General features: G+C 31.5%; 1 protein-coding gene across 1 annotated transcript in view; it reads right to left on the bottom strand.

Moving 5' to 3' along the window:
* Positions 1-26,980, bottom strand: part of LOC127707469 (cGMP-dependent protein kinase egl-4-like) — a 76,905-nt gene that overhangs the window by 12,140 nt on the left and 37,785 nt on the right. Inside the window, exons 3-14 of the mRNA XM_052212001.1 lie at positions 25,084-25,786; positions 22,521-22,687; positions 17,984-18,097; positions 14,947-15,052; positions 13,947-14,010; positions 13,628-13,705; positions 12,845-12,939; positions 11,446-11,514; positions 11,077-11,154; positions 8,034-8,172; positions 4,813-4,952; positions 3,720-3,809 (exon numbers count right to left, since the gene is read on the bottom strand). Of these exons, the coding sequence (XP_052067961.1) occupies positions 3,720-3,809; positions 4,813-4,952; positions 8,034-8,172; positions 11,077-11,154; positions 11,446-11,514; positions 12,845-12,939; positions 13,628-13,705; positions 13,947-14,010; positions 14,947-15,052; positions 17,984-18,097; positions 22,521-22,687; positions 25,084-25,625 (1,682 nt within the window). The 5' untranslated portion in view covers positions 25,626-25,786. The remainder of the gene's footprint in view (positions 1-3,719; positions 3,810-4,812; positions 4,953-8,033; positions 8,173-11,076; positions 11,155-11,445; positions 11,515-12,844; positions 12,940-13,627; positions 13,706-13,946; positions 14,011-14,946; positions 15,053-17,983; positions 18,098-22,520; positions 22,688-25,083; positions 25,787-26,980) is intronic.

Genomic DNA, 26,980 nt, shown 5'->3' on the forward strand with positions numbered 1-26,980 from the left:
ATGATTTGTCATTTTTAAAAATAAATTAAAGATAAACAACAAAAATAACAGGAAATGAAAGTAAAGTGTTTTTTTTTAACAAATACAGATACATTAAGCATCATTTTGCTGCAAGGCAGAGTTTAATGGTTTAATCAATTAAACGCAATACATTCAAGATGTAGTAATTGACAGAATTTTAAGCTTCGATTTTGAAATGCTGTGTTAAATAATTCTACTTTATTCATTTTATTATGTTTTCATTGTATAAAATATATTATAGTTAGTTGCGGTTGAAATTTCTACATTTTTTTCAGTTTTATGATTACGTTACTAAAATATACAACTGGTTGTAGATATGATCATTTGCTGAGAGAAGCCACATAGACTGAATTTATGTCTAAAATGTTTAAGTTTAAGTCAAAATGTTCTGTTTGTACCTGAATTGCCTTCTGTAAAGTCTTAAAAAAAGGAACTCTAACAAAAGTGCTGAATTTTCAGATATTTATCTTGATTTATTATTAACAATTTCATATTCACAGCTGATAAGTTTAGTAAATAATAAAAACAACCACACTTTGATGGTAATTCCTCAGGCGAAAAAGAGGTAGAAGTTACCAAAAGGGATATAAAACCCGTAGAAAACAGTCAACGCCTTGGTAAAAATTAAATGAAGGCGAGAGAAAAAAAAAACAACAGTCCATGCTAATGTTAAATGATTTAAACTAATCTTTTTTTTCCATCCCTTCTAATTATACACTCTTCTGCACATTTATCCCTCATTGACTTCCCCTAGGTTTGAGTCCTAGTGTTCTCGGAGAAGATTAATCCAGAAATGCGCATCACACGCAGCAGTATTCAATGTTTTACCGATCTCATTTACATAATCAAATTTTATGACCGGAACTAATAAGAAAAGTATGTACAAATTAATATATCATCACATTTTACAAATTACCGATTCTCGAAAGATCAAAAAGTGGAACTTTAAAATGAATGAATATCCAAAATTGTAATTTCACTGAAATAAAAACTAGATGTGTTCTCATCTGTAGCATTACTGCAAAAAATTTATAAACCGAAAATAAACCCCTGCAAGTCATCATCATACACTAATGTACCAAAAATCTGCTTAAGATATTCAAGCGTTACAATTAAGTCCGGATAAGTACAATTTTTAAATTTCAAGCGCATTAATTCCCCCAAAAGTCGGTCATGCGGAACAAAATACAAAATCGACCCGTAAGTCATCATTATACACTAATGTAAAAAAAAAAAATCAGATCAATATCTGCAGGCATCAGAACAAAAGTCCGGACAACTACTTGATGACGGAAAGATGGAATGACGGACGTGGGTAACACTATATAAATACCTCGGCCACTCAGTGGCAGGGCACACACATATATATGATATATTTTGAATGAATGTTAATATAATTAAAATGAAAATGGAAATGGGGAATGTGTCAAAGAGACAACAACCTAACCAAAGAGCAGAAAACAGCCGAAGGCCACAAACGGGTATTCAAAACAGCGAGAAAATCCCGCACCTGGAGGCGGGCTTCAGCAGGTCCCTTAACAAAAACGTGTACTAGTTCAATGAAAAGGGACGTCACACTAAACTCCAAAACATATAAATGAACTAAAATTAAAAAAACATACAAGACTAACAAAGACCAGAGGCTCCTGACTTGGGACAGGCGAAAAACTGCTGCGGGGTTAAACATGTTTTGTGAGATCTCAACCTTCCCCCTATACCTCTAGCAAATGCAGAATAGACAAACACACAGCAATACTCACAGTAAAACTCAGTTTAAAAGAAGTCAGAGTCCGATGTCAGAATAGGTAACAAAAAAAAAGAAACTAAGCAAAATGATAATGATACAGAAATTAACAAAGGACTACTAGCTGTTACTGACATGCCAGCTCAATTAAACTGATTGAAAGATTATGTCTTCGTCATATGAATAACAAGCACAATCCCTCCCGTTAGGGGTTTAGTATCATACCATCATAAAATATATAAGAAGAACATAACCCGTATCATGCCAAAAACTCGTTTTAGAATAAATGTGTTTATTTCCGATGCAAAGACCCTATGAGTGAATCAATATTAATACCAAAAATATGCCATCTTTAATGACCTGACAACAGTATCGTAACTATATCCCTTCTGAATAAGTCTGTTTAAAGGTTTGGTTAGCTTTTGAGGTGAATGTCGACATTTTTGTGCTTTGTATAGAATATTACCATAAAAGATTGGATGTGAAATACCTGACCGTATAAGATGTCTGCATGTTGATTTATATATACGAATGATGTCCTTGTACCGATGATAAAATTGAGTAAATGTTTTGACTAGTTTGTGATATCGAAAACCCTGGTGTTATAATTTTTCAGTAATACAGAGGTTTCTTTCGTTAAAATCAAATACGGTGTTACATACTCGAGCGAATCGAACAAGTTGAGATATATAAATACCATAAGATGGTGACAAGGGAACGTCACCATCTAAAAATGGATAATTAACAATAGGAAATGAAAAATCATCTCTCTTATCATACATTTTGGTATTAAGCTTCCCGTTAAAGATATAGATATCAAGATCTAGGAAAGGGCAGTGTTCATTGTTAGTATTAGCTTTATTTAAAGTCAGTTCAGCAGGATGAATCTCTTTAGTGCACATACTGAAGTCGTCATTATTGAAGGTAGGAATGCCCTTAACCGTCAGACGTCAAACGGTGATTTTCGGCTACCGTTAGCGTCAAATTGGTTATAATTTTATCGTGATTCGTCAAAATATTCTTATCGTGATTCGTCAGTGGTCTCAAATAATTAATCGTTACCGTTATTTTTGGAAAGAATTTAACGTGATTCGTCAAAATCGGTCGATTATTTTACCGTCATAAAGAAAGCGTTCATTGTATCGTCATGCACCAAAAACTACCGTTAACGTCATTTGGCCAGATTTTTAAGCGTTATTCGTCATGAAGGTACCCACATTACAAACCTCATTATTGAGAGCCAATATAACATCTAAATATCTAAAAGTGTTATTAAATTTTTGTATCAGATGTTGTTTCGATGGGTCTTTGCTTATTTAGCTTGAATTCCAATGTGTACTATGTTGTCGTTAATATCAAGTGAATCAGGTGTCAATTTCTGCTAATGTACAGATATCTGATGGCTATACGTAAAAATCCAACTTATTAAACAGGTTCTGATTGATGTCTTTCCGGCTCAAATTATAATTGCAATTTTATATGGATAAAATGATAGAATCAACAGGCTAAGCTCCTAGTTAACCTCAGGTAATATTTCATTCAATCAAACATCTAATTCATCAATCTGCAAGTCTTGAATATAGGAAACCGTTATTCATTACAAGCTATTATCAACAGCAAACATATCATATCAGGTGTTATGCCTAAAAATGGCAGTACATTAACACATATGTGTGTGGAATTTCATATTGACGGAATGTATACTATTTTACAAATGTCGTCTGATAAGGTAAAACATCATGCACATATTTGGTATGGGATCATATTGTTAAATCTGTAGTTTGCTCTACAGTGTTTATTATTTGACTGGTTTGTCTTTGCGTCTTGTTTGTTTTGTCAATGGTGTTGTTTGTCTTTTTTGGCCTATGTTTTTAACCTCCCCTTTTTAACAATTTTTGTATTTTTCAATAAATAAAGAAATTCTTTATTCCTTATATTAAGTTAAAAAGCTTACCTGTCTCTGAGTATTGTCCATAATTCTCCACCAAGGCACACTTCCATCAGCATATATACATATTTAACATCTTTAAAAGTTTTATATAATCTGTAATTACATAATTTTGATGACAATAACTGTCGGAAAAAAACATTTCTATAAAATTTCTTAAAACAAAGCACGGTTTCGTATTTTTTTTTGACAAAGCGTGTCTGTCATTGTGGGCGTCTTACGCCATCATTGCACAAACTAGCTACATATTAGCTAGTATTAAATTACTTAATGATACGACATGAATTAAATAATACTTTTTTATAAACATGTATTTGTTATTTACAAAATTATAAATTAACTGATTTTCACATTGTCTAATAGTGAACTGTTTTAAGAATCCTTCTATTTACTGTTTTTAAAAATAAATTTTATAGTTTCCGAATTAAACGAAAAAAATGTACCCAAGAAATAAAAACTGAGGGAATTGCATACAATCCAAAAGGAGTAAAACCGGATGATAAATCAGAAGCAGAGAATTAATCATAAACGTCGACACTCTTGAAACGAACAAAGGGGTCACTATGAAATTAAAGTATCCATCAACATTCTCGTCTGTCTAAACACGTTTGACATGTAGAAACCTACGTATGTTTAGAGCTAGGGAGGACAAAATGAATAAAAGCAAATGAGGATGGCACATATTTAAGACAGTACAATACCCAAACAGACATCTAGATACCCGCATACATTCCTTAATGATATTTGATATTTTCATAAAAACAGGGCTTCATAATAATTAGTAATCGTTTGCATCAATTAAGGAGCTTATTTCAATAAAATCCAAAAAAAAGTATGAGCGAATATACGTGACTTTATGAGTATTGATTCATTCAAACATTAGGCACCAACATCAACAAAACCAACCAATAAATTGATTTAAATTGACAAAAATCTGATGGACCAATCTTATAAATCAAAACAACTGATATAGCTGTTATAACTGATAACAAATCATAAGAAATTGCCTTCCAATATCTATCAACACTATGCACTTGATAGTTAAACTACATCATGCAATTGTAATATTCAGTCTAAATAAAAATATATAACTTATTACCTTGCTATAAAGAGTGAGCGTGCTTCTGACATTATTTTCTTTTCTGAATATATATGTTCCTGTTGTCGGGTATCAACAATATGTTTCTTTTTCAAACACTTTAATGCAAAAGTGTTAGACCGATCGGCTGTTAACTGTACCTAAAATAAGGAAATACAAAATATGCCACATATAAGCAAAGATCAATCATTCTATTTCTTATTATAATTATTGTGGTTATGCCTAACGAAAGCTTGCCAATAATCCTAGAACAAAATAATATGATTTTTCCCCTAATTCGTCGGAATCGTAAAGGACTTTACAGAATAAACCAGTCGAGTAGTTTAGTAGATTGTGCAATTGCTCATTGGGCATAACATTTACAGTAAATCCGTTAAGAATGACACAACCTCAACTGGCAAATGGGTTTTGAACTGGAGAATATAGTTTTATAGAAGTTATCAACAGACAAATACCAACATCTCCTAGAAGTGAAAGTGGTATTCTTAAAATTCATAACCGAAGCATCCTTTTTATGGATGCATACCATCTAAGATGTTGCTTTTATCTTTATCGTTCGTGTTTTGTCCTCTTTGTTTTAGTTTTCAACACCCTTTTTGGCATATTTAGTCGGTATCTTCTTTCTGTTATGTATTATTGATTGGTATATTATTTTTCAGATATTTTTTTAACCATCCCAGGTTGGTTCATTAAAACATTTCTTGTGTTTAATCGGATTTTCTTGCAGCATGACAATCAATATTAAATGGAACTAAACGTTGGCTTATCATGTGAAAGCATTACAAGGACAAGTTTAGTATAGAACGATTGATAACGATATAATGAACAAGTAATACAAAAATGTAATTCAAGATATTTTCATTAAGTAACAATTAATCATTACCCACTTAGACGACCAATTTAGAAAAAAATGGTTGAAAGTTATTTATACGAAATCAATAGGGTCAATGTTAATTCAGAGATAAATATACAGGAATGCTATATTTAATTGGGGGGATTAAATGACATCTCTGACTGACAATGAAAGCTTATCTTAGTATAATTAATCGTTATTATGCTATAATTACTACATTAGCAACGTGCTGTAATATGATCATCACATCTAGCTAAGTTCCGGATCGATCATGCAGATAACTCTATCGCGCAGTACATACGCGTAATAGTATCAAATAAAACAAAGATAACATATTCAATCAATTTAACGCAAAGTTGAAATGTAAGACAAGCAATACAGGTATCACGACAGTTTAAATACTCTCAATTTCCATATAGTGATACGTCCAAGGAATCCTCTAAGGGTCCATTTCATTACCACTTATATAGTGATACACCAGAGGAAGCATCCTTTGGTCTATATCATTACCATTGATACATTGATACAACATGGATCAGTATACTTACCAGTTATATATTTCGTGTTTGGTTACTTGTATATACAGTAGTAGTCGATGCGTCGGCATTGTTCATGTTTTATTCAATACATAACAAACAAACGTTTCAACTCCCTTATGCAACAATGACCAAAGATGGTTTTGGCTATTATTTCATGTCCTTTTTGGTCATACAGCTCTTAAACTGCTTCGGTTCTAATACATCCTTTTTGTTAAATATCCGACTTTGAGCATTTCTGATGAAGATCAAAATCCAGTAAAGTGCTTCGGACGCATGATATTTATAAAGTGTTGTTTTTTTTCTTAGTAAAATTCAACTAACAACAAAATAAGATGAAAAGAATTACTTGGAGCAAAAGAAACAAATGGCTATATACAGCCCCTTATGCATTTTTGGAATGCCACTGTACGAGTTTGGAAGGGATTTTTTGGTACAAAATTAGTATCTGGACTAAACTTCTATGGCTGACATTTGTCAGAAATACACGGAGCAAAGATCATTATGTAATCCTGATTAGTAATAATAAGTGAAATATGAATCACTGGAAATCTGGTAGAATGTCCTTGCAAAATTTCCGAAGACATTATCATATCAATGAACTGAGGATACATCTTAACTTCTTATCACAACCCAGTTATGCCATAATCATCACAATATAAATAAGAAGGTGTGGTATGAGTGCCAATGAGACAATTATCCATCCAAGTCACAATGTGTAATAAAAAGTAAACAATTATAGGTCAAAGTACGGCCTTCAACACGGAGCCTTGTCTCACACCGAACAGCAAGCTATAAAGAGTAACACATTTCAAACAGGAAAACCAACGGTCTAATCTATATAAAAAACGAAAAACGAGAAACACTTATGAACCACACCAACAAAAGACAACCACTGAACAACAGGCTCCTGACTTAGGACTGGTGCATAAAAATGCAGGCTTATAATCAATGGAAAGGGTAGAATCAATGAGAATATTGTTACTAAGTGCCAGAGTCCAGACACAAAGCAAAGTAACTCTTCCATTTGATTGCATATGAAGAGATAATACACGGGATGAATATATGAAACCAAATACATTGATTGACTTGTGGAAGAGGGTTCTAGAGGTTCTATAGAAGTTAAGAAGACAGCTAAAGCAGACAAGGAAATAATTTTGACTTCTAAACATTGTAATAAGAACGCTGTAAACTATTCATTTAAATGTGTACATAGAGATCAGCACAACTATGTAAGGGATAACACTCAAGGCTAGAAAGAGAGCAGTGAAGATGGTTATCAAATATCAGAACATTTGAACATGATTTTATTTCTTCCATAAAATCCGCAATACTTAGTAAAAATAAACCAATTAAAAAAGAGATATTAAAAGACAGAACATCTGTTGAAAAATTAGAGGTTAAAACAGTTTACTGATGTTCAAATTTCATAAACGTTAAGTAAACAAAAAAAACAAGGAAAACAAACAAAAACCAGGGAAATATAAAGAAGTATTACGCACAAAACGATATAGAGGATTCAAGAAAATAAATAGAGGGATGTTCGAGTAATTGATGTAACTTTAACGACCATCACAATGGCTACTGTTGGCTAACGGTAAATGAATCTGAAGAAGGTTGCATAATATAAATCTGAAGACTCTACGTTAAATTAAGACGACAGTAGTTTACCGATGTTCAAATCTCGTAAATCGAGTAAGAAGAGGCCAAAAAATGAGGGTATCTTATATATTCCAAAAGGAGCGCGACCAGGTTTGTCGACAAGGTTAGCGTCTCTTGCTGTGCTTGTAATGTGGTTTCAGTCGTTATTCCTCTTAACAGACCATACTTACCAACTCAACTCGACCAAATCCGCCCATTCCTAAAGTAGCAACTATTTCTAGTTGGTCAAGTGTTATGTATGAAAATTCATTCTGCATCTTATCACGGACTGGTGATAAAGTAACATCTGAACCACTTCCACCACTAATTCTACAAAATAAATTATTTATATAAATTACCTCTTGATAGAAGAGACATATAGTCCCATACAATTTGAGAAAAATCACTCATTATAGCTTATTTTTCTATTATTATGTCTGTCGCTTATTATTATTTGTTGATCAACAGAGAATGGGTTATTGTCACTCAATGATATTTGTCTATCTATTGACCACTGTGTAAATGCGTGCGAATATTATTTGTTCATCATTAGACCGTGTTTGTTTCTTGCATCGTATTTTGATAATTTGAAAACCTAAAAGTTTATTTTGTTCAATGTTATTTATTTACTTGTAGACCATTGTATTATATGGTTCATTTGTTTAACTGTACCATTCGTTTATATTTTACCACTGATGGCGGACTGTTGGTACCCATGGGAACAACAAGTCCAGATGCCACTGTTTCAGTATTTGTATAATTCAAATTTTCTTCTTTTACTGAAAATTTTCAGTTATTAAAGTTTGAAATTGTAAGATAGGGTTACCATAAGTGTTGGTTGTTATGTTTTAGCTCTTTTTGTTTTATGCACACGCACGTTGAATGTATTTGACCTTCAAAACTATTGGTCTGCATTCATGCACGTAATTAAGGTTTCTCCAGAAACTAGTATCGTGCCAACTGATATCTGTAATATGGATTTATATTATCGGTAGATAATGATGTTTACGTTGCGGGTTATATGTATCACGTGTGCGTTGCTCACTGAAATAGGTAAAAAAACGTTCATTTTTCAATTACTATTGTTTTGATGTTGTTTATTTTTACTTATTTATTATCTACAGACAATTGCATTCATGCAAAGATTGCTGGTCATTTGGTCAGGGCGCCTATTGATTGTTCAAGGTCAACAAGCTCTAATTGTTCATGTTTCGAAATCCATTGATTTTTATGTTGCTGCCTTCCCAACCTACATCTATGTCTTCGAATTGCTGGTCAAAGGTAAGAAAGTTTGATTTGAAAAGAGAATAAACATATTTTTAGCATGTTAAACCGTCATGCTAAAAGTAAATCTGCAGTAAATAATTAAGGATCAATAAATGGAGAAATCTATATGGTTATTTAGAGGAAATTGCTTCTAATGTTTTCCGTTAATACCTATACAGGCTTCTGGCTAACGGTATTGTATAACTAGCAATTCTTCAATATTGGAAGAGAAATAAAAACATACTGACTGATTTGTACTTCTTATCTTCTTGTGTTATGTTTATTCATGTTTTGGTTGGTTTTCGTTATTAACTTGCGAATGTTATGTATTATACTAAGAAGGATATAACACATTACAAAGTAGGCTCAGAAGAGATTTTTCGGGGGGGGAGGGGGGAAATGCGGTCTATACAAGCAAAAAAAAGTTATCAACTTCATAACTATTACCCTAAAAACCTTCCCAGTTGATACAATATTCATGGGCTTGCTTTTCATATTGTAATTTCCTTCCTGTTTCTGTTTATGAAGGAAGCTATTGAACTGGGGTGGGGTAATAAAAGGTTAGTCATCTCTTCAAAAATTTTACGAGCGATCATGAATTAGTTTACAGTTATATCTGTATCACATATATGTTCAATGTGTCTTAGCCAAAATCCCTTTACCGAACACGACAAACACCGGACTGATTCTTGATCTGAGCAGCAAAATTGGCGCCTTAGTGAATCGGGAATGTGTACCCTACCGGAGTTTCTGAGTTCATCCCATGTTGTTGGTGATGTGCATATCTTAATCTTGAAGGTTTTTTGTAGTGTTTTGTGGGCTGATGTAGGGTATAAATTATCTTTAGCTGAGGTAATATGTTTGATTGCCCTTTGGTATTTTCTACTATTTTCTCATAAAAATAAGTTGTTCACACATAACCTTACTTCATCGTTTTTCAATTGTATTTAAAAACAAGTGCTGTGCTACATATGTTGTTTTTTAAGATACCTTTCGAGTAAAAAGTTAAACCAAATACACTTTCTTCATACCCAATTTGAAATATCAGATTCGAAAAATGGGAAGCTTACTTTATTCAAATGTACTATAACTCAAAAATTGTCAGACTAGAATAAATTGTGTTTTTGCGTTAAATGAAAATAAATAATATAATGAGAGTTTTGAGCAATATAACAAAAACAAATAATAAATCTTCCAGAATAAAAGAGTCTTTTTATAAAACGAAAAGAAAAAAAATCATGCAATTTCAGATATAAAACACCTTTAAAATAATGAATAAATAGAAATGAAACAAACAAATAAAAAAGGTAAAGCATAACAAAACAGCCACCTTGTACACAGATTGTAATAGAAATTATAAAAATATGCATCAGCCATTCCCATGCAATTCCAAATGATAATGATTTTTGTAACTCATGTCAGTTTTATCGTTACATTATTTTTTCTATATGTAACGATTCTATCTTCTGCAGTTAAAGATTTAAAAAAGAAGAATAAGAGATGCAAATAAAATTAACATTTTACTTGTGCAACCGTTGACGATTCCGAAGCAATGTTACTCGTGATTTACCAATGCAGTTTGTTTTCTTCGATGACCTATATACACAATTTGAAATCTGTTAAAATTTCCATTATAGAAAATCTTTTTGTATTCTTCTTTTTATTTCCATTTTAAAAGTCAGCATGAAAAGAACTTATATGGTGGTAAACATTTAACACCACAGCAATTGAAATATAAAAAAAAAACCAAATGGAATTTAAAACATATTTGATATTCATATGTGACAAGAACATTAAAGGTACCCATTTTTCTGCGCCAAATGCGCAAATCGACAATAAATGTCTCTTCAGTGATGCTCGAGGCCAAAATATTTGAAAATTCAAAGCTTATTAAAAAAAACTGAAGAGCTTATAAACCAAAAAAGGACAGCCAAAGCTGATTATAATGAAATCTAATACTATTATTACCGTTGTGCTCCTCGTGCTTCATCTCCATAATCTTTTTCTTTCAACTCATTTAAGTCTCCAATCAACTGATTGAATGATCTTAAAAAAAACAACAACAACAAAACACATATTAATTTAAATATATAGAATAATAGTTTAACAACGACTTTTCCCAGATCTTCTTGCATAATGATCTTCTGTGTGTATTTCCTACAATTGATATATTTTAAATGATCATGTAATTCTCAAAACTTTATATGTTTGGTGATTGTAGTGTTAAATGCATTTACTTATATTTAACTTTCTTTCTTAAAAAAAAACTAAGGATAAAAATATACATGATTTAGTATAAAAAGAATTTAAACAAATTCTAAAAGTAGACAATCTTACTCTCTGTCAACGGTTAAGCATTCTACACCAGGAGCTAATGCTATTACATTTGCTGTTCTTCTATCTTCACTGAAATAAAGAAAATAAGAAGAATATAGGTTTAAAACACAAGTTTGCAATAGTTTGTGACAAATTAAAATATGATAAAATTTTTGATAGTGGTCAAGTAAAGTTGTACATTTAAAAGACATACACATGTTTGCAAAAAGGGTTCGATTTCCTCAAGGATATTTTTGATCATTTAGCAAAATGTTTATACTTTAGACCATACTTGATGACACCCGCCAAATCGCGGCATTTATTATAAATATTTTCAAATCAATAATGTTAACTCAAAATTACATACTAGTTCTTACTATTAGGTGAACTATTTTCGTCAAGTTGAATTGCTTTCTCACTTTTGTCATGGATATAATGTTGCTAGAATTTATTTTCATCGAAGAATGATGGATTGTTGTATGAAATTCTTGTTGGTTATTGGACTTATCTTGTTTTATTTGTTTAAGTTAAATCTGGTAGATGAAGCAGCAACACACAAAACAGGTGTCCTCATTTAGTATTATTTTTCAAATGAAAGAATTACAACTAAAAAAAATTCCTTTATGTACAAAACCGTTTTCTAAATGTAAACCGGTTGATTTTACTATTACAAGAAATGAGATAAACTAATAAATAATACATGGCATAAATTCAAGAAGATTTAATTTCGGGGATGTCTACATTAAAAACAAATTTGGACTTTAAAATAATCAACGATTTAAATATTTTTTATTAAATCTTATAAAATTGTTTCCCATCTATGTACATTTTTTTTTGGATATTTATTACGAATCCGTAACGTATATACGTCATAATATAGTTTATTCATTGATTGTTGATCGAAAACTTTGACTGCTATTTAACTTTCGGGTTGTTGTTCAGATATTTACCGAGAGTGACCATGGTTAAGGTCGCTGCAAAGGAAACAGCTGTCGGCGTATTAGAGTACGGGAAGACAATGATTCAATAGTAGTACATTTTTTAAGATTTTGATGAAAAAAAGAATTTCTTTTACAATGACGCTTGTTTTATGGTAAAACATAGCCACTCAAGCATATAAAAACCCATCAAAGATACCAGCCTTATAAAAAATATTCAACTTGTTTGTTAAACTTGAAGTATCTTATGACTTTAAACAGCATAGCGTAGGGCTCAATAACATTTTGATAATATGGATAACGGAAAAATAAATATGCTTGAAATTTTTTTTATGAACATTATTGAAACTCTTTCTTATCGACCTGGTTTAGACTCCAATTCTGATCCGTAACAAAAATATAGGTGGAAGAACTTTTTTTCGTCTGGTCTATCCAGAACTTTTCTTTTTTAAACATTTGAAAACATTTCACGGTTTAATTACCTGAGCAAAGCCTTTTCTCCAAAATATTGACCTCGGTCTAGTTTTCTTATTTCCTTTGGATCGTCAAATCCAGCTATCTTCTGTGTTACCTGAACCTGAAATAATTTTTTACATATTTTCGAATATTCATTTGTTCTGTGTCTTAAGACAGATGACTAATTTTTACCATGATTTGGAAAACAGTTGTTATGAAAATGAGGAAAATGGTGTTGCTTTTTGTCATTGCTCAAGAATAAGTATTAACGACAGGAAAACAATTGTTTTTTTTTCTCATAGATCTTGAATTGTATATGTTCTTTGTTGTCGAAGCTAACAAACAGATCATGCAATTTTAATTTATGAACTAGTTCAAAAAAGTTAAGCAAAACATTGATAAAATATTGAATAAACGTCAAACATTGGACTGTTCTGGTCATTGCTTATTCAACTAAAACTTAGGTTTTGTTTGTTTTATTCAGGCTCTTGTTTATTTTCTACTGATATTGTATATATGTATATTTGACTTTCCAAACTTTATTTATGAACGGCCATGTTTCTTTAAAATGCTTTAGAATGCTAATAACATTAAACAGTGGCAATTATTTTCCTGCACTAGATGCGCTTTCCGCTAATGAATGTCAACTTGTGATGGAGGCCAAATTTGGAAATAAAAACGTTGAAAAGATGAAGAAACCGAAGAGGACAAAAAGTATAGCCAAACCCGACTAACGTATGTTGCATGAGTGATATACTTTAACTTCATGTTTTTAATTTGTTTCTTTTTTAAGATATACAAATGTTTACCTCTCCTTTATTGATAATGAAGAATGTATCCCCGACAGCACCTTCTCTTATAATGAAATCTCCTTCATGATAAAAGTCCTGCAAAGTAATAAAAAACAAATATCAAAGCCGATACAAAATCAGTTGCATATAGTATCAATCAATACTGGTTGGATAAGAAAATGGACACTAAATAAAGATAGAACAAAAATTAAAAGAGCAAAAGTAAACTGATGCCATCAAATTAATTGATTGTATCACTTCTCTTCATTTATATCATTTGAATACTAAAATAAATTGGAATGCATATGAGGATGCAAGTAAATGCAGAAAAACTTACCACTTCAAGAACATCAGCAATCTTGGCCAATTTATCAGTTGGAAGATTTTGCAGTAATGGAACACTATAAAAGCAAAATGATATATCTTTAAAAACGTAAGAAACTGCAAAATGATTAAATCAAAAAGAAAATATTAACAATAATCATTACCAGTTGCATATTTGTACTTAATATAAGATTTTCTGAATTTAAGTTTTGTAAGGAAAAGCTTTTCAGCCTTTCACAATTTAGATATCAAGAAAAAAAGATAATAAGTCGAAATCTACGCTGTGTTAAAGGATGAACAAATTAATTAACGGATAGTCGGGCAAAGTTCTGTTGCAAGAAAACATTCAGTTGCCTCTACCAAGCCAGGAATATGACAGTTGTTTTCCATTCGTTCCGTTTTTTGATAACGTCTAACGTTTGATTTTGTCAGTTTCATGAACTTCCTCTTCTGGAAGTTAACTTGGAGTTCAGTAATTTTCTTAATACTTTTTTGGCAATTAATAAGTAAGATAACATATTGAATCCGATGGTTATTATGTAATCAGTGATAATATGCTACTAAGGACAATGAAACAATACTAGTTTTATAATCTCTTTCGTATGACCTTGGAAGTAATATATTGACAATATTATACTTCCATGGTATGACTGATGAAAAGATCAAAAATAATATAAAATAAATATGACAAATCGTTTTAATGATTACATATTTCTGCAACTCAATAATACCATTTTATCAGATTCGTATTAAAAAAAAAATATGTTTTTTTTTCTCAAAAAAAAATAAAGTTCTGTATGAACTCAAATACTTAATAAAAATTCATTTTTAAGTGTCAAAAGTCAAAACCAAAATTTAGAAGAAACACAATTTGAACCGGTTTAGTTTTTTCAATGAAACTTTAAATTAAAGAGTTTTTTTTTCTACCGATCAAGATCGACACCTGCTTGTAAGTTTTATTTGTTCTTACACCAAATATTCATTAGTTTCGATATAATTACATGTAAGTTTACCTTCGTAAAAATTTGATATTTTCTTCTTGTCGTTGTAAACCAGTTTTCATCATAATAGCTTGGAAAACCCGTCGATCTAGAACCCATACTCGGATATCAGTTAGAGCTGAAATAGTAAAATTTTTAATTTACAAACAGTTTTTCATATTATAAGTCGATTTCACATCAATATCAGCTATTGTAGGTAAATTCAATACCTTTGAATACCATTTATTATATCTAACTACCCATTTACATTCATTCGAAAAAAACATAAGTCGCTGTCCCAGCAATAGCTGCTATTATTGATAACTATCAAAACTAGATATACGGATAAATATTTTTATCCAGCTTTACAAAATTTCCGGCTGAGAAGGTGCCTGTTTGTGTGTGTTGGGGTTCGAGGGAGCAAACATATAGTCAGTGGATCCACCGCCTTTGATCACAGATCACTAAATTTCTGACGGCTTTTGTCTGGATTGTCTGGATAAGAATAATTCGGTTTGTATGGCTAATAATTCAAGGGCAATCTATAAAATCCAATTAGATGCACCGACTAGGCTCTTACGTTCACAACATATCGCTAACGATAAAAATACGTTACATGAGAAGGCACAATACAAAGGTAGTACTGACTTAACTGCTTGTATGTATAGAAAGTAGCAAAAGAAGTTAATAGTGCGTTATGTTGATACTAAGGAATTGCCTTTTATATCGTACACTTATAAAAAGGCTGGCAAAAATAGAATTTAAAAATTTTCTAAAAAAATAAGAGATTTAGATATGATGCATGTTGTCATGTTGTGACAGAGGAGACCTTAGCTTTGTCAAAGACCGAGAGGGTTGTTTGGTGTTGATGACAGATCTTTGATAATCTCTGTTAAATCTTTTTCTAAAAATGTGTAGAGGTTAAACTCTAAACTTCTTTTGTGCCGTTTTTCTTTCATAAACAATGTCTATGTTTCAACCAACAAAAACAACACGCAAATATTAAACAACAAAGTAATCTCTATGAGTTGGTTTGTTCAAGATACAACTGGTTTTAGTGGAGAACTTTTCAGAACATTAAGCATGCATTTTCTGCTTTACAGCCTATACTGCATAACAATAGCTAATACGAATAGAAAAAAATCCATAGTAACAAAAAACAATTCATATTCAAATGCACATCTTCTAATGAACTACATCACACTTTTAAAATATTGTTATGCCAATGTAGTAGCCACTAGTGAGAGTTTAACGACCTTGATTACTTATGAGGGTCTGGAACGGCCAGTCATTTATATAATTTAGCATTAAATGGTGATGTTAATTTCTTTGACAAAAACGGTCAATTAAGTCAGTGAAAGTCTAAATAATAAACAGCATTTATCAATAAATCGGTAAGACTCTTGTGATATAGGATGTATCATATTGCCACAACTTAATTGGTCATATCTGAGATATACGCAGATTGGATAACCTCAAGGATTACAGAACTGATTCCATAAATGATAAAAAAGATGACTTTGTCTGTTGCTTGAATCCTATCAAATGCTTGTAATTCAAACACAGTCTACTGCAAAATGACAATATCAGTTAGTTTCCATTTGAATGCTAATTCGTTTCTGATTTAAATGGAGGAAACTGTCAAGAAGAATCCATAGAAATTTATACTTTAAATACAAATGATTGATCTGTAATGACTTTGTGATATAAAAAAAATATATTGAACAAAATCATACAATTTATTGATCGGAAAGAAAACTTTAAAATCATAGAATGTTTTGATCGAAAGAAAAATTTGGGTCACCAACTTCATGTTTTTTTCAATGATATGATGGTAAGACAATCAGAAACTTTCAGAAGTCCACTGTTGAAAATGTCAGATGTAAAACAAGAATTAATACCGGTATGATATACTGCATAAAATAACTAGTAGATGTAAATTAAGATTCTATTATTTGTCAAAATATACTTTTTGAATTGAATATATACTATTTGTCAATTGATAAACTGTAAATCAAGGAAAGGTATGACATTGTATTACAGGTCTAACAAATTTCCAATTTCTTAAATTTAACTTTCATGATAAATGGATATTAATATTCAAAGACAGCAATTACATGAAGGAACCATTAGATTTCATAAAAAAAACCTACAAAAAGATATGAAACAAAAACATATAGGCGTCCGTTATTACCGTTCATATATTATGTGATATGAGAATAGCATGCATGAAGCAAAGTACAATTTTACCAGACTGCAAGCAAACCAATGGTACATGGCTAAAAAGAAAAATCTAATGCAACTTATTGAATTCACACCCTGTTTAGGAGAGGTTCGTATAGCTCGGTCTTAAGTTTTTGTGTAATGTTTTTTTTGTTGTTGTTTGTAGTTTCGTTGTATTTATTTCTGCCACGGTTTTGTCTGTTGATATTAAACTTATGATTCTCGAATGCGCCCTTGCTATCTTCTGTCTCTTATTATCACGAGACAACATGGTAACCACTGGCATATTATCACGAGACAACATGGTAACCACTGGCATATTATCACGAGACAACATGGTAACCACTGGCATATTATCACGAGACAACATGGTAACCACTGGCATATTCTCAACTTGTTTCTAGCGTTTGTGCAAAATTATATGGCCAAAAGATCCCATTGATATGCAAGTACAAAATAAAACGGGCAACTCCTGGATATTCTGGAGGACACATTAATGTTTGAGAAAGACTTCGTGTAAACATATTAAATTTCAAAGTATATACCGACTACAACTATGCATAATTTACAATAGTAATAAAGGTACACAAAATGGATACATTATTTTTGAATCCCGCAATTAATGATAACTACATAGGACACACTGACAAAATTTGTGTATTTTTTTATCTCTAAATTATTTTTTTCAAATAAATAAAACGTTAGTCATTAAATTTTCGTGGAAGATTGGGAAAATGTAACTCCCCTGATATCATAATCAAGGGCGTCTGAACGTGCAGAAACTTGTGGAAGCCATACACATATTAGGAGTACTGTAGGTTCTCAAATATATCGGTGATATACTCACCTCTAACTGACGCTGTCCTTGTACAGTTATAAAGTATTGCCAGTTCTCCGAATGCCCGACCTGCAGTCATTTTACCAAGAACTTTATTACTTTTAAGCACCTCTAGTTCACCATCTACAAAATACATGTTATGTCATCTTAGTTTGCTTTAATGAATATTAGTAAAACAGTTCCCGCGTTTCAAAATAAGCAACAATTGTGCTTATCCTAATCAAGCTCAAGTTCAATTAAAGCAATGGCGGCCTTTTTGTATGCAATTGTTTCTCGTCTTTTTTTTTCAGTGTGCCACTGCCTATTTTTGACATTTTTCTATAGTATGGTTTAATTTTATTTGTTCAGTATTACCCCATATCCCCTTTTCAACGCAATGATTCCAAAAATAAATGAAGATGACAAAAATCAGTAATCAAAATTGAAGGGTACAAGACTACGAGTTACATACTTTGAATATGCAGCACCAACTACACAATTTTGGAAAGTTTATTAACATAAAGGTCAAAGATTTAAAGTTTTCGTAGGAATTTTGTCTAAATTAAGTTTTATGAACTATTAAATCCAAAATATTTTTACCAAAAAACAGTACTTTCAATACAGAAATCATCCAACGATGAAAACTATATAATTACATTAGTAGAAAAGACCTTCTATTACAAATTATTACTACTACTGTTTTCCCAGTAGAATAAATGCTATTATAACGAGATCGTAACCAAAGCTCATTATAAACAATGTTTCTGCATGACATGTACCTTGCTTGACAATGATGCCTGGTATCAAGAATGCACACGAGAAGATGTGAAATATAACAAAGAATATATATATATATATGTATATGTATATGTCGTATGTTAGACAGTTGTTTTGATAAAGAAAAAGAGAGGCGAAGGTGTTTGTCAAATAATTTGAAAAGATGCACCTGCGAAGTCTGGTTTGAAATGGTCCACCCATTAGTTTCGTTAAGGTTTCAATTTTCTATTACTGATGGACTTAATTGATGTAGTTTGTAGCCGTATCAGTCCCCAAGGGTGACTGGGGAATAGAAATATGGTCACTTCAGGTCTTCTTCCGACTGGCAGTAAAACCCTTGCCAAAGTGGGGCGTCCGTTTGGCTGTGCGGGATGTATCAAGTACGCAGCCACGTCCGGTCAGAATGGGGACGTTAAATCCGATGCATCGTGTAGAGAGAGTGTCACGCTCTCTGCACGTTAAGAACCCTTGCAACAACTCTTTGAGGGGTCCGTAGGTGGCCTGTTGCAAGGTTAAATTTCTGTCCCTATCCAATGTACCCTCATTTTCCTGTGGCAGTCCAAATGTTCCCGACCTGTAACCCAGTTGACCTCCATTACCGTACCTACCTATTGTATTTATTGTTAATTTGTTCTCGTCCTGAACATGCATGAAATATTTGCCACTGGACGTTTAGCAACCAACAATCAATCAATGTAGCCGTATCATAGATGTCTCACATCACCAAATTTTGGTAGAATTTGAATCTATATTGATATAAAAGTTGAAGCAATGCTTAATAAGGTCTTCGAGCGTCAACCGTATTCTTTATGTGAACATTGCTGTGGGTTGTGTAGCAATACGCCCTTTAAATCTTTTCATTTTATTTTTTTATTATCCCATTTCTATTTCAGAAATTAAGGCAAATTTAGTTTGAGAGGTGGAGTTGTCGGACACGACTTTAAAGGTAGACAACCCAAGAATGATTCTAATCAATAATAGTTGTAATTGGTCCGGCAGTTAAACATAAGAAGACTTGGGAAATCGATTATGACTGGTCCCAAGTGAGTGTAGTAGCTAGCGTGACAGAAAGGATAATGTGAACATAAATTATTTTCTCAGCCAGGAATGGTTAAAGAAATATCACTGATCAAATGAAACGGAAGGATCTGTATTACTTTTTGGTGCGGGTATTAAACAAGAGGTGCAGCATATGAGCAATTTAATTATTTTAACACCTATAAACATCGACCAAATACAAATTTTCGACATTAGTTTAAGATTAATTTGTAGTAAATCCCTTATAGAGTTTTAGTTGTTGATATGCACACATAAACCCAGATATAATGCAATATATCAATTATTTGTACATCAGCAATTTATTAAACACAATATTCTGTTACGAGACGAACCCTTTTCCATTATAATATTAGTTCTACCAACACATGAGCTGAAAATATTAAAAAAGAAATGGTTTGATGATTTTTATGGGAAAATGTTTCAATTAATAAACGGATAATGCACATTATAGCTTAATTGTTCATTGATTAAAAATAAAAAAGGAACTTCAAGCCTAACTGTTCATTTATTACCGAAAAAAATAATGAAAAGCGAACTTGCAGCTGTAAGATTTATCAATTTAATGGTAATAAGTTCAAGTATGAATATAATTGAACGAAATATGAGGTATACGTCAATGAGACAGCAACCCGACGATACAAATAGCCAAAGATAGTTTGAGGTCAAAATACAGTCTTCACGTACAGGTATATTATGAACCTACATAGTAACTTTAAATCCGTCTTTCAAATTATTTTCCCTTTTGATATTTTATTATAAATGTATATTTAACCCAAGAAAGAATAAGAGTCCAGCAATAAACTGCATGTTCGTACTGTCAATGCATTGCAATTGTCTAGTATTAAACATTTATTTTGTAAACTGCATGTTCGTACTGTCAAAGCATTGCAATTGTCTAGTACTCAACATTTACTTTGCTCATTCTTTGATTTTCTATGTGGTGTTTTGTGTACTGTTGTTTGTCGTTTGGTCTTTTTCTTTTTTTTTTGCCATGGTATTGTCAGTTTATTTTCGACTATGAGTTTGAATGTTCCTTTGATATCTTTCGCCTCTCTTTTATAAATGTATGATAATGAATTTAGTTTTCCATGATATTTGTAATTCACATATGGATAAAATAAAATGTAGGTATATGTTAAAGAGACAGCAACCCAACAGGACCAAATATTCACTGTCAATAAGCGATCGTAAAGTATCGTTTGTGTTTTTATGTGTTTTTTTTTTATTTGTCTTACATTTTGTGCAATTGATTTTCAAATGTTTTATATTTATCTTTATTTTATTATAAAAGACGTTTTGCTATTCTACTATTATCTATAGTTTTATTTTCAGCATGAAAATGGTATCCAGTTAATGACACTTCACCATTCACCTTATAGAAATTCGACATGCCCGATTTTCTTTTACTATCAGGAGGTTGATTTTGTTGGCAACAGTAATCAAAAATCGTAAATATTGGATTTGTCTCGTTCGAAACGCCTAGATTTTTCTGGTTATTATTCAATTTATTTTTTGTTTGTTTCATTCTGTTCAGGTCACCATTTACATCATACTTTCTTTGCACACTTGATAATAAATGTCATAGTCTGATATGACGCATAAAAGGGGATAACTGTCATGATTATTTTCTAAAGAAGCAAATGCAAAAAAAGATATGATTTTATTATGCTTTATCACAGAGTTCTTGTAAAATATGTAATTTAGAGAACAATTTTCACATATCACAAGTATGAATAACTCGTTATAGGTTTGTGCAGGTTAATAAAATACAATTATACAAGTGTACTAAATATCGTTTTGATATTTGTTGTTAATTATTACTGTAAAAGGGATTATTCCAGATCAATAACATTAAGGAATAAGTACATATTACACATTCACTTGGATTGCAATGGATCTAGAACTTATTTTCTGGTTAAAATATATAGCTTGGTTCACCAGAATGGAAAAAATAAATAATTGAACATGTATCTTATACAGATTTTTCTAACCCTTCAGAGTGAACTTTCAGGTTCATACAAAAATGTTTAATCGAAATCAATTCATAGGAGGAAAAATAGTGCCTGAGTTCTGTAAATGTTCGGTTCCTGTTACCATCGATAATAACTTTAAGTCCACGTAAAATGTTGTTTGTTATACTCATAGTGGTAACGTTGGTAATGAAATGCTAATTTATTCAAATAATATGTATGTAGTGTGTTTACGATTTAAAAATTATGTTAATTGCTGATTGATTGTCATTGTGATTAAAAAAATATATCATATTGTTTTCCATATAATTTTTTTATTGAAACTATGAACTCCTACAGCCATTAACCACATACTGTGATTTTCATTATTAGTTTTATAAAATAAAGAATACCATTGTTCAACATGTTCATCACTATATGGACTAGGCAACAAGGTTTTGTCAGTGACCTTTGGTCTTTTTTGTATATAACTTTATTAATAATTGGTATTATAATACCGTGATTTTCGTCATTAGATTTATAATAATGAATACCATTGTTCGAACATGTTCAACACTTTATAAACAACCAGTGGTCAGTGAACTTAAGTCTTTTTTTGTACATTTCTTTATTTATAAACTGTATTATAATACTAGAACCAAATTCGAGTGATGCTTTAATAAAATGCATTATACCGAGTAAGTATACGGAAAGAGGTGTGCCTTTCTCCTGGTCTATTATAGTTTCCGATTCTCACTATCCCTTTGGGAACTCAATCTTACCTGCTGATACATATAAATGTTGTCCAGCATCTCCTTCCCTGATTATATAGTGACCCTGTTTGATCTTTTTCTCGTACATACAATCAACAATTTCTCGTACTTGCGTCGAATCAAGGTTCTTCAAGAAGTCGTTGTCGTGAATTGCATCCTTAATTAGTTGCTTAGATCTGTCATTATAAGATAACAATTGATATGTAAATTCAATAGAAATAAGGCAATTAAATTCAATGTATATTGTCAAGAGGAGAACGTTTCAGATGAGGATTATCTTTTGTTTCTTGATAAGACTTTTATGACTGGGTGTTAAGAATTGTTGTAATTGTGTTTTTTTTTCACACTGGATTGGAAAGCGAAAAACAACAATATCGGTTTGGTAACCAATACTAGTTAATGCTTGAAATGGTTCAAGGTATCATGTTGAGTCCGTATTTACTTTTTGTGTGTTTTGAGTGTTTTGAGATAATGGGTTCATCTAGAAAGTTTCAACTAATGAAAATTTGAAAGACTCCACAATGTTGATCAAGTCTCTCATTTTACATTTGCTGCATTCGGAATGCTGTACAGATAACTATATACAATTGGGTTCAACTTAAAATGATATTATCTTCCTTTTATGTTATCCATCATAAACTATTACAAACGAAGTTGTTGCTTTTTGAATTAAAAAAGGGGGTAAAGTGTGGCCAAGTTGCCAAAATGAATTAATGCAGAAGTATTAAATATTGTTTTTATATTTTCTCTTTAGTAACATATCTTACCGCGTTACTGCTATTTTATTAGGTTAAATGTCATTTTTGAAAAATTAGTAAAAATTTACTATTTTCGAAGTCCAATCGATATATATATATATGTATACATTTTGAATGTTGTGTAGAAGTTGGAACATAAATTTTGTACTGTAATAAGTACTTTGTGAAGCTCTTAGCATAATTGAATAAATCAAGCAGACTTTCTTTATAGCTTATCACTGTTATATTTGGATGACTACATGCTCCAGCCTAGCTTGTTTATAATACTGATACAAAGTTAATGTAAGGACACTTAAATATATCTTATGCAAAAAATACAGACTCAAACCCAATCTGATGTCCCAATTTGCAGATTTATATCTGAACTACTATTATATAAAATTGTGAGTAAAACATCAAGCTGGTGAATTATTGCAGATAAACTTATATTGATAATTTTTCAAAAAAAATACAACTTGTACACAACATAGAACTGTTACTATATGGTTTACTTGGCTTTTTACACAAATGGCGAAACGAATACTGCACAGCATCCTAAATGACACACTAGAGGTATACAATTCCGGATCACCTGAGATCACCCCCAATTTTTTGGTGGGGTTCGTGTTGCTCAGTCTATAGTTTTCTATGTTGTGTTTTGTGTAATATTGTTTGTCTGTTTGTCTTTTTCTTTTTTAGCCATGGCGTTGTCAGTTTATTTTCGACTTATGAGTTTGAATGTCCCTTTGGTATCTTTCACCCCTCTTTTGAGGTACTAGGTTCGATTCTGGGCTTGAGAATAATTTATGTGTAAATTTATTCTAACAAAAAAAGTATTCATCTGCTATTTGAGGATATATCCTTTCACTCAATTTGAATATTTCTAGAGAATTATTTTATGGAGTAACTCGGGGTCACATGTGGAACAGGATCTGCTTACCTGGAGCACATGAAATCACCCCGGTGTTTGGTGGGGTTCGTGTTGCTCAGTCTTTAGTTTTATATGTTGTGTTTTGTATACTGTTGTTTGTCTTTTGATCGTTTACCGTTTATCGTTTTTTGCCATGACATTGTCATTTTGTGTTAGACTTATGAGTTTGAATATCCCATTGGCATCTTTCGCCTTACATAAGATAAACGATTAATGAAAAAAGAAATAGTCATGAAAACATTCTTGAAAGAAAAACAGGTACAAAGTAGCTAATATATAGTGCAAAGGAAATCCCCGGATGAGTCGTTAAGGCAACAGAAGAAGTAACATACTTATCTTTTTTTTCTAAATACATGTAATTTTGATACAATGTCAATCTCGTTGCTTCGTACCTAAATGAGTTAGGTACAAAGCCGGTTTAAAACATTTCTGATTGAAGTAAGAATAATCAAATTTTTATTAATAGTTTTCTATTACCGAATATATATATTAAATCTTTCTAAAAATGGTTTGCAATTCACTTATTTTACTAAGCGTCTTTTCCCTTGATCGATTAAAAGTAGATCAGTTGAGAGAATGATCAAACGACATGAATCTTAGAAATGTGTTCATCATCACGTGGAATAAATTGCGTGATGTTATTATACTAAAATTACCAAAGCAAGTAATTGAGATCATAAAAAACATGTCACTTCTAAGATACATTTAATGTGTGTGAATAGATTTTTAATGCGATGTCCATTCATATGGAATATCTTTGAATGAATAAGAAAGATAATGAATTTTGAAATATACAGACTGTGGAAATTGAAAAAAAGTATGTTATTCCCAAAGAAATATGTACCCTTTGAATGAAGATTCATTAAAAGAAAACTACAAGTATATACTATATGAACAAATATACCTGAAATCCTTCTCATGGTGTTTTAGTTCTAATATTTCACTATTTTGATTGGCGTTTGAACTTTCACCAGACACACCCTGCTTTTTGGTACGTGTCTCCTGGCCTGCCATCGTTGCATCTTCCTGTATAGTTGCCAAAATATCCGGCTTTCCTGCATCTTTATGAACTTTGATTTGTAAGACCGATTGTAATTTGTCAACTTCAGCACGTAATTTACAGATTTCAATATCTTTTTCTTCCAACTGTTTGCACTTTTCCACAAGTTCTCCTTCATATCGTTGTATTTTTGAATCTCTATTCCTAATTTCCTTCCTCAATTCTGGAACTAAATGTTTTAATTTGACCACATCTATTTGTTCGCCGTCTATAACAATGTGAGTAGAACTTGCTCCATTCCCCATCCTGTTGCCCGATGGAGCCACATGGGCAATATGATACACACCTGGTGCCCTGTTTGATGCAGGTGTTTTACCTGTGCCAGTTTTGTTCAATACTGAAGTGTTTGACTTATTACTTTCACTGTTATGATTTGGTAACGGCATCGCTGTGGTATCGTATTTACGTCAACTGGTTCTATTAATTCTATAGGCTGTATGGAAATTGAGCGATTTGATTGATAGAAGAATATTGCTAAGCAACAGAATAAAACATAGGCTTAACACCTGTTGAACACAAATTGACAGTTAACGCTGTATACCTTCATCTGAAAAAGAGCAAAATAAGACCTAATTATCACGGAACCATTTACACCTTTGTGGAATATCCTTATCGATTAATCGGTATCTTGACAAAACATTTATTTAAACCAGTAGTCTAGTCTGTTTACACTTACGTTATTCTGATATCGGGTTTGGTTAAGCAAGGCTATATAAGTAGTCACACAATGTATTTTTTTCTCAGAGGATATAAGAAATCAATGACAAGTTGTAACAAACAACTTATCAAACTTAACCAGTGTGTTATACATTTATGGATATTTTTACCTGAAATTTAAAACATCAGAACTGATTATTGAAAGTTTAGGAATAGCAAAATGGATTCAGACAGCAAATAAACTAAAATGTACGAGTCGTCTCATGTTGAGTTCAGAATATGCTCAAGCTTAAAATTCTATGAGTTGCTCTCAGTAAAATGATAATTGATAAAAAGATAGGCTAGTGTTTCCCCTAAAGAATCGCATAATAGCCCCAGTAAATTTCATATTCATCAGTCAATTGTTCCATGGAATAGAATTTTCTTTATAGTATTTGTTCCAAAGGAGAGAAACATTCTGGAATATTATTTACACTGGAAGAAATATTACAGTATTTGTTCTTGACAGAATAAAGGCAATAGAATATGTAGTCCAGCAGAAACGATAGTATAGCATTGTTATAAATAAGTTTCCAGAGGAATTTCTGTTGGGAGGAACCGAAATTAAGTTGTCAACACTGCACCTTATTGGGAAAGACGTATAATAAAGAAAAAGTATTATATTTGGAGCAACCTGCATTTTATAAGAACATTTTTAGGCAGATTTACTATACTTGTCTTTCTTCGGCACAGTGAACAAAGAGCAGCCTATTTGGGTCGCTCAATAAAGTTCGTGAAATCTGTTAACAATATTTGTATTCTTTGATTAAAATATTATAAGTTCAAAATTATTTCAAAGCTATTATAATATATGCTAACATATAAGAATTATTCTTTTTCCCATATAAACACTATTTGCAATGCAGATAGTTCATTAATATTTAAACTCAAATCAGTAGAATTGAAATAGATTAGTAAATATTTTTGTGGTTCTAGTAATTTTATTGTATCGGTATGAAAGATTGCATCATTTTAATGCATTACTAGCTTGTCGTTTACCTTATATACATGTGTTTCAAAAAATCTTCAAGTTACATGTAATACC

The sequence above is a fragment of the Mytilus californianus genome, unplaced genomic scaffold (genome assembly GCF_021869535.1).
Source record: "Mytilus californianus isolate M0D057914Y unplaced genomic scaffold, xbMytCali1.0.p SCAF_7, whole genome shotgun sequence".
Taxonomy (NCBI): domain Eukaryota; kingdom Metazoa; phylum Mollusca; class Bivalvia; order Mytilida; family Mytilidae; genus Mytilus; species Mytilus californianus.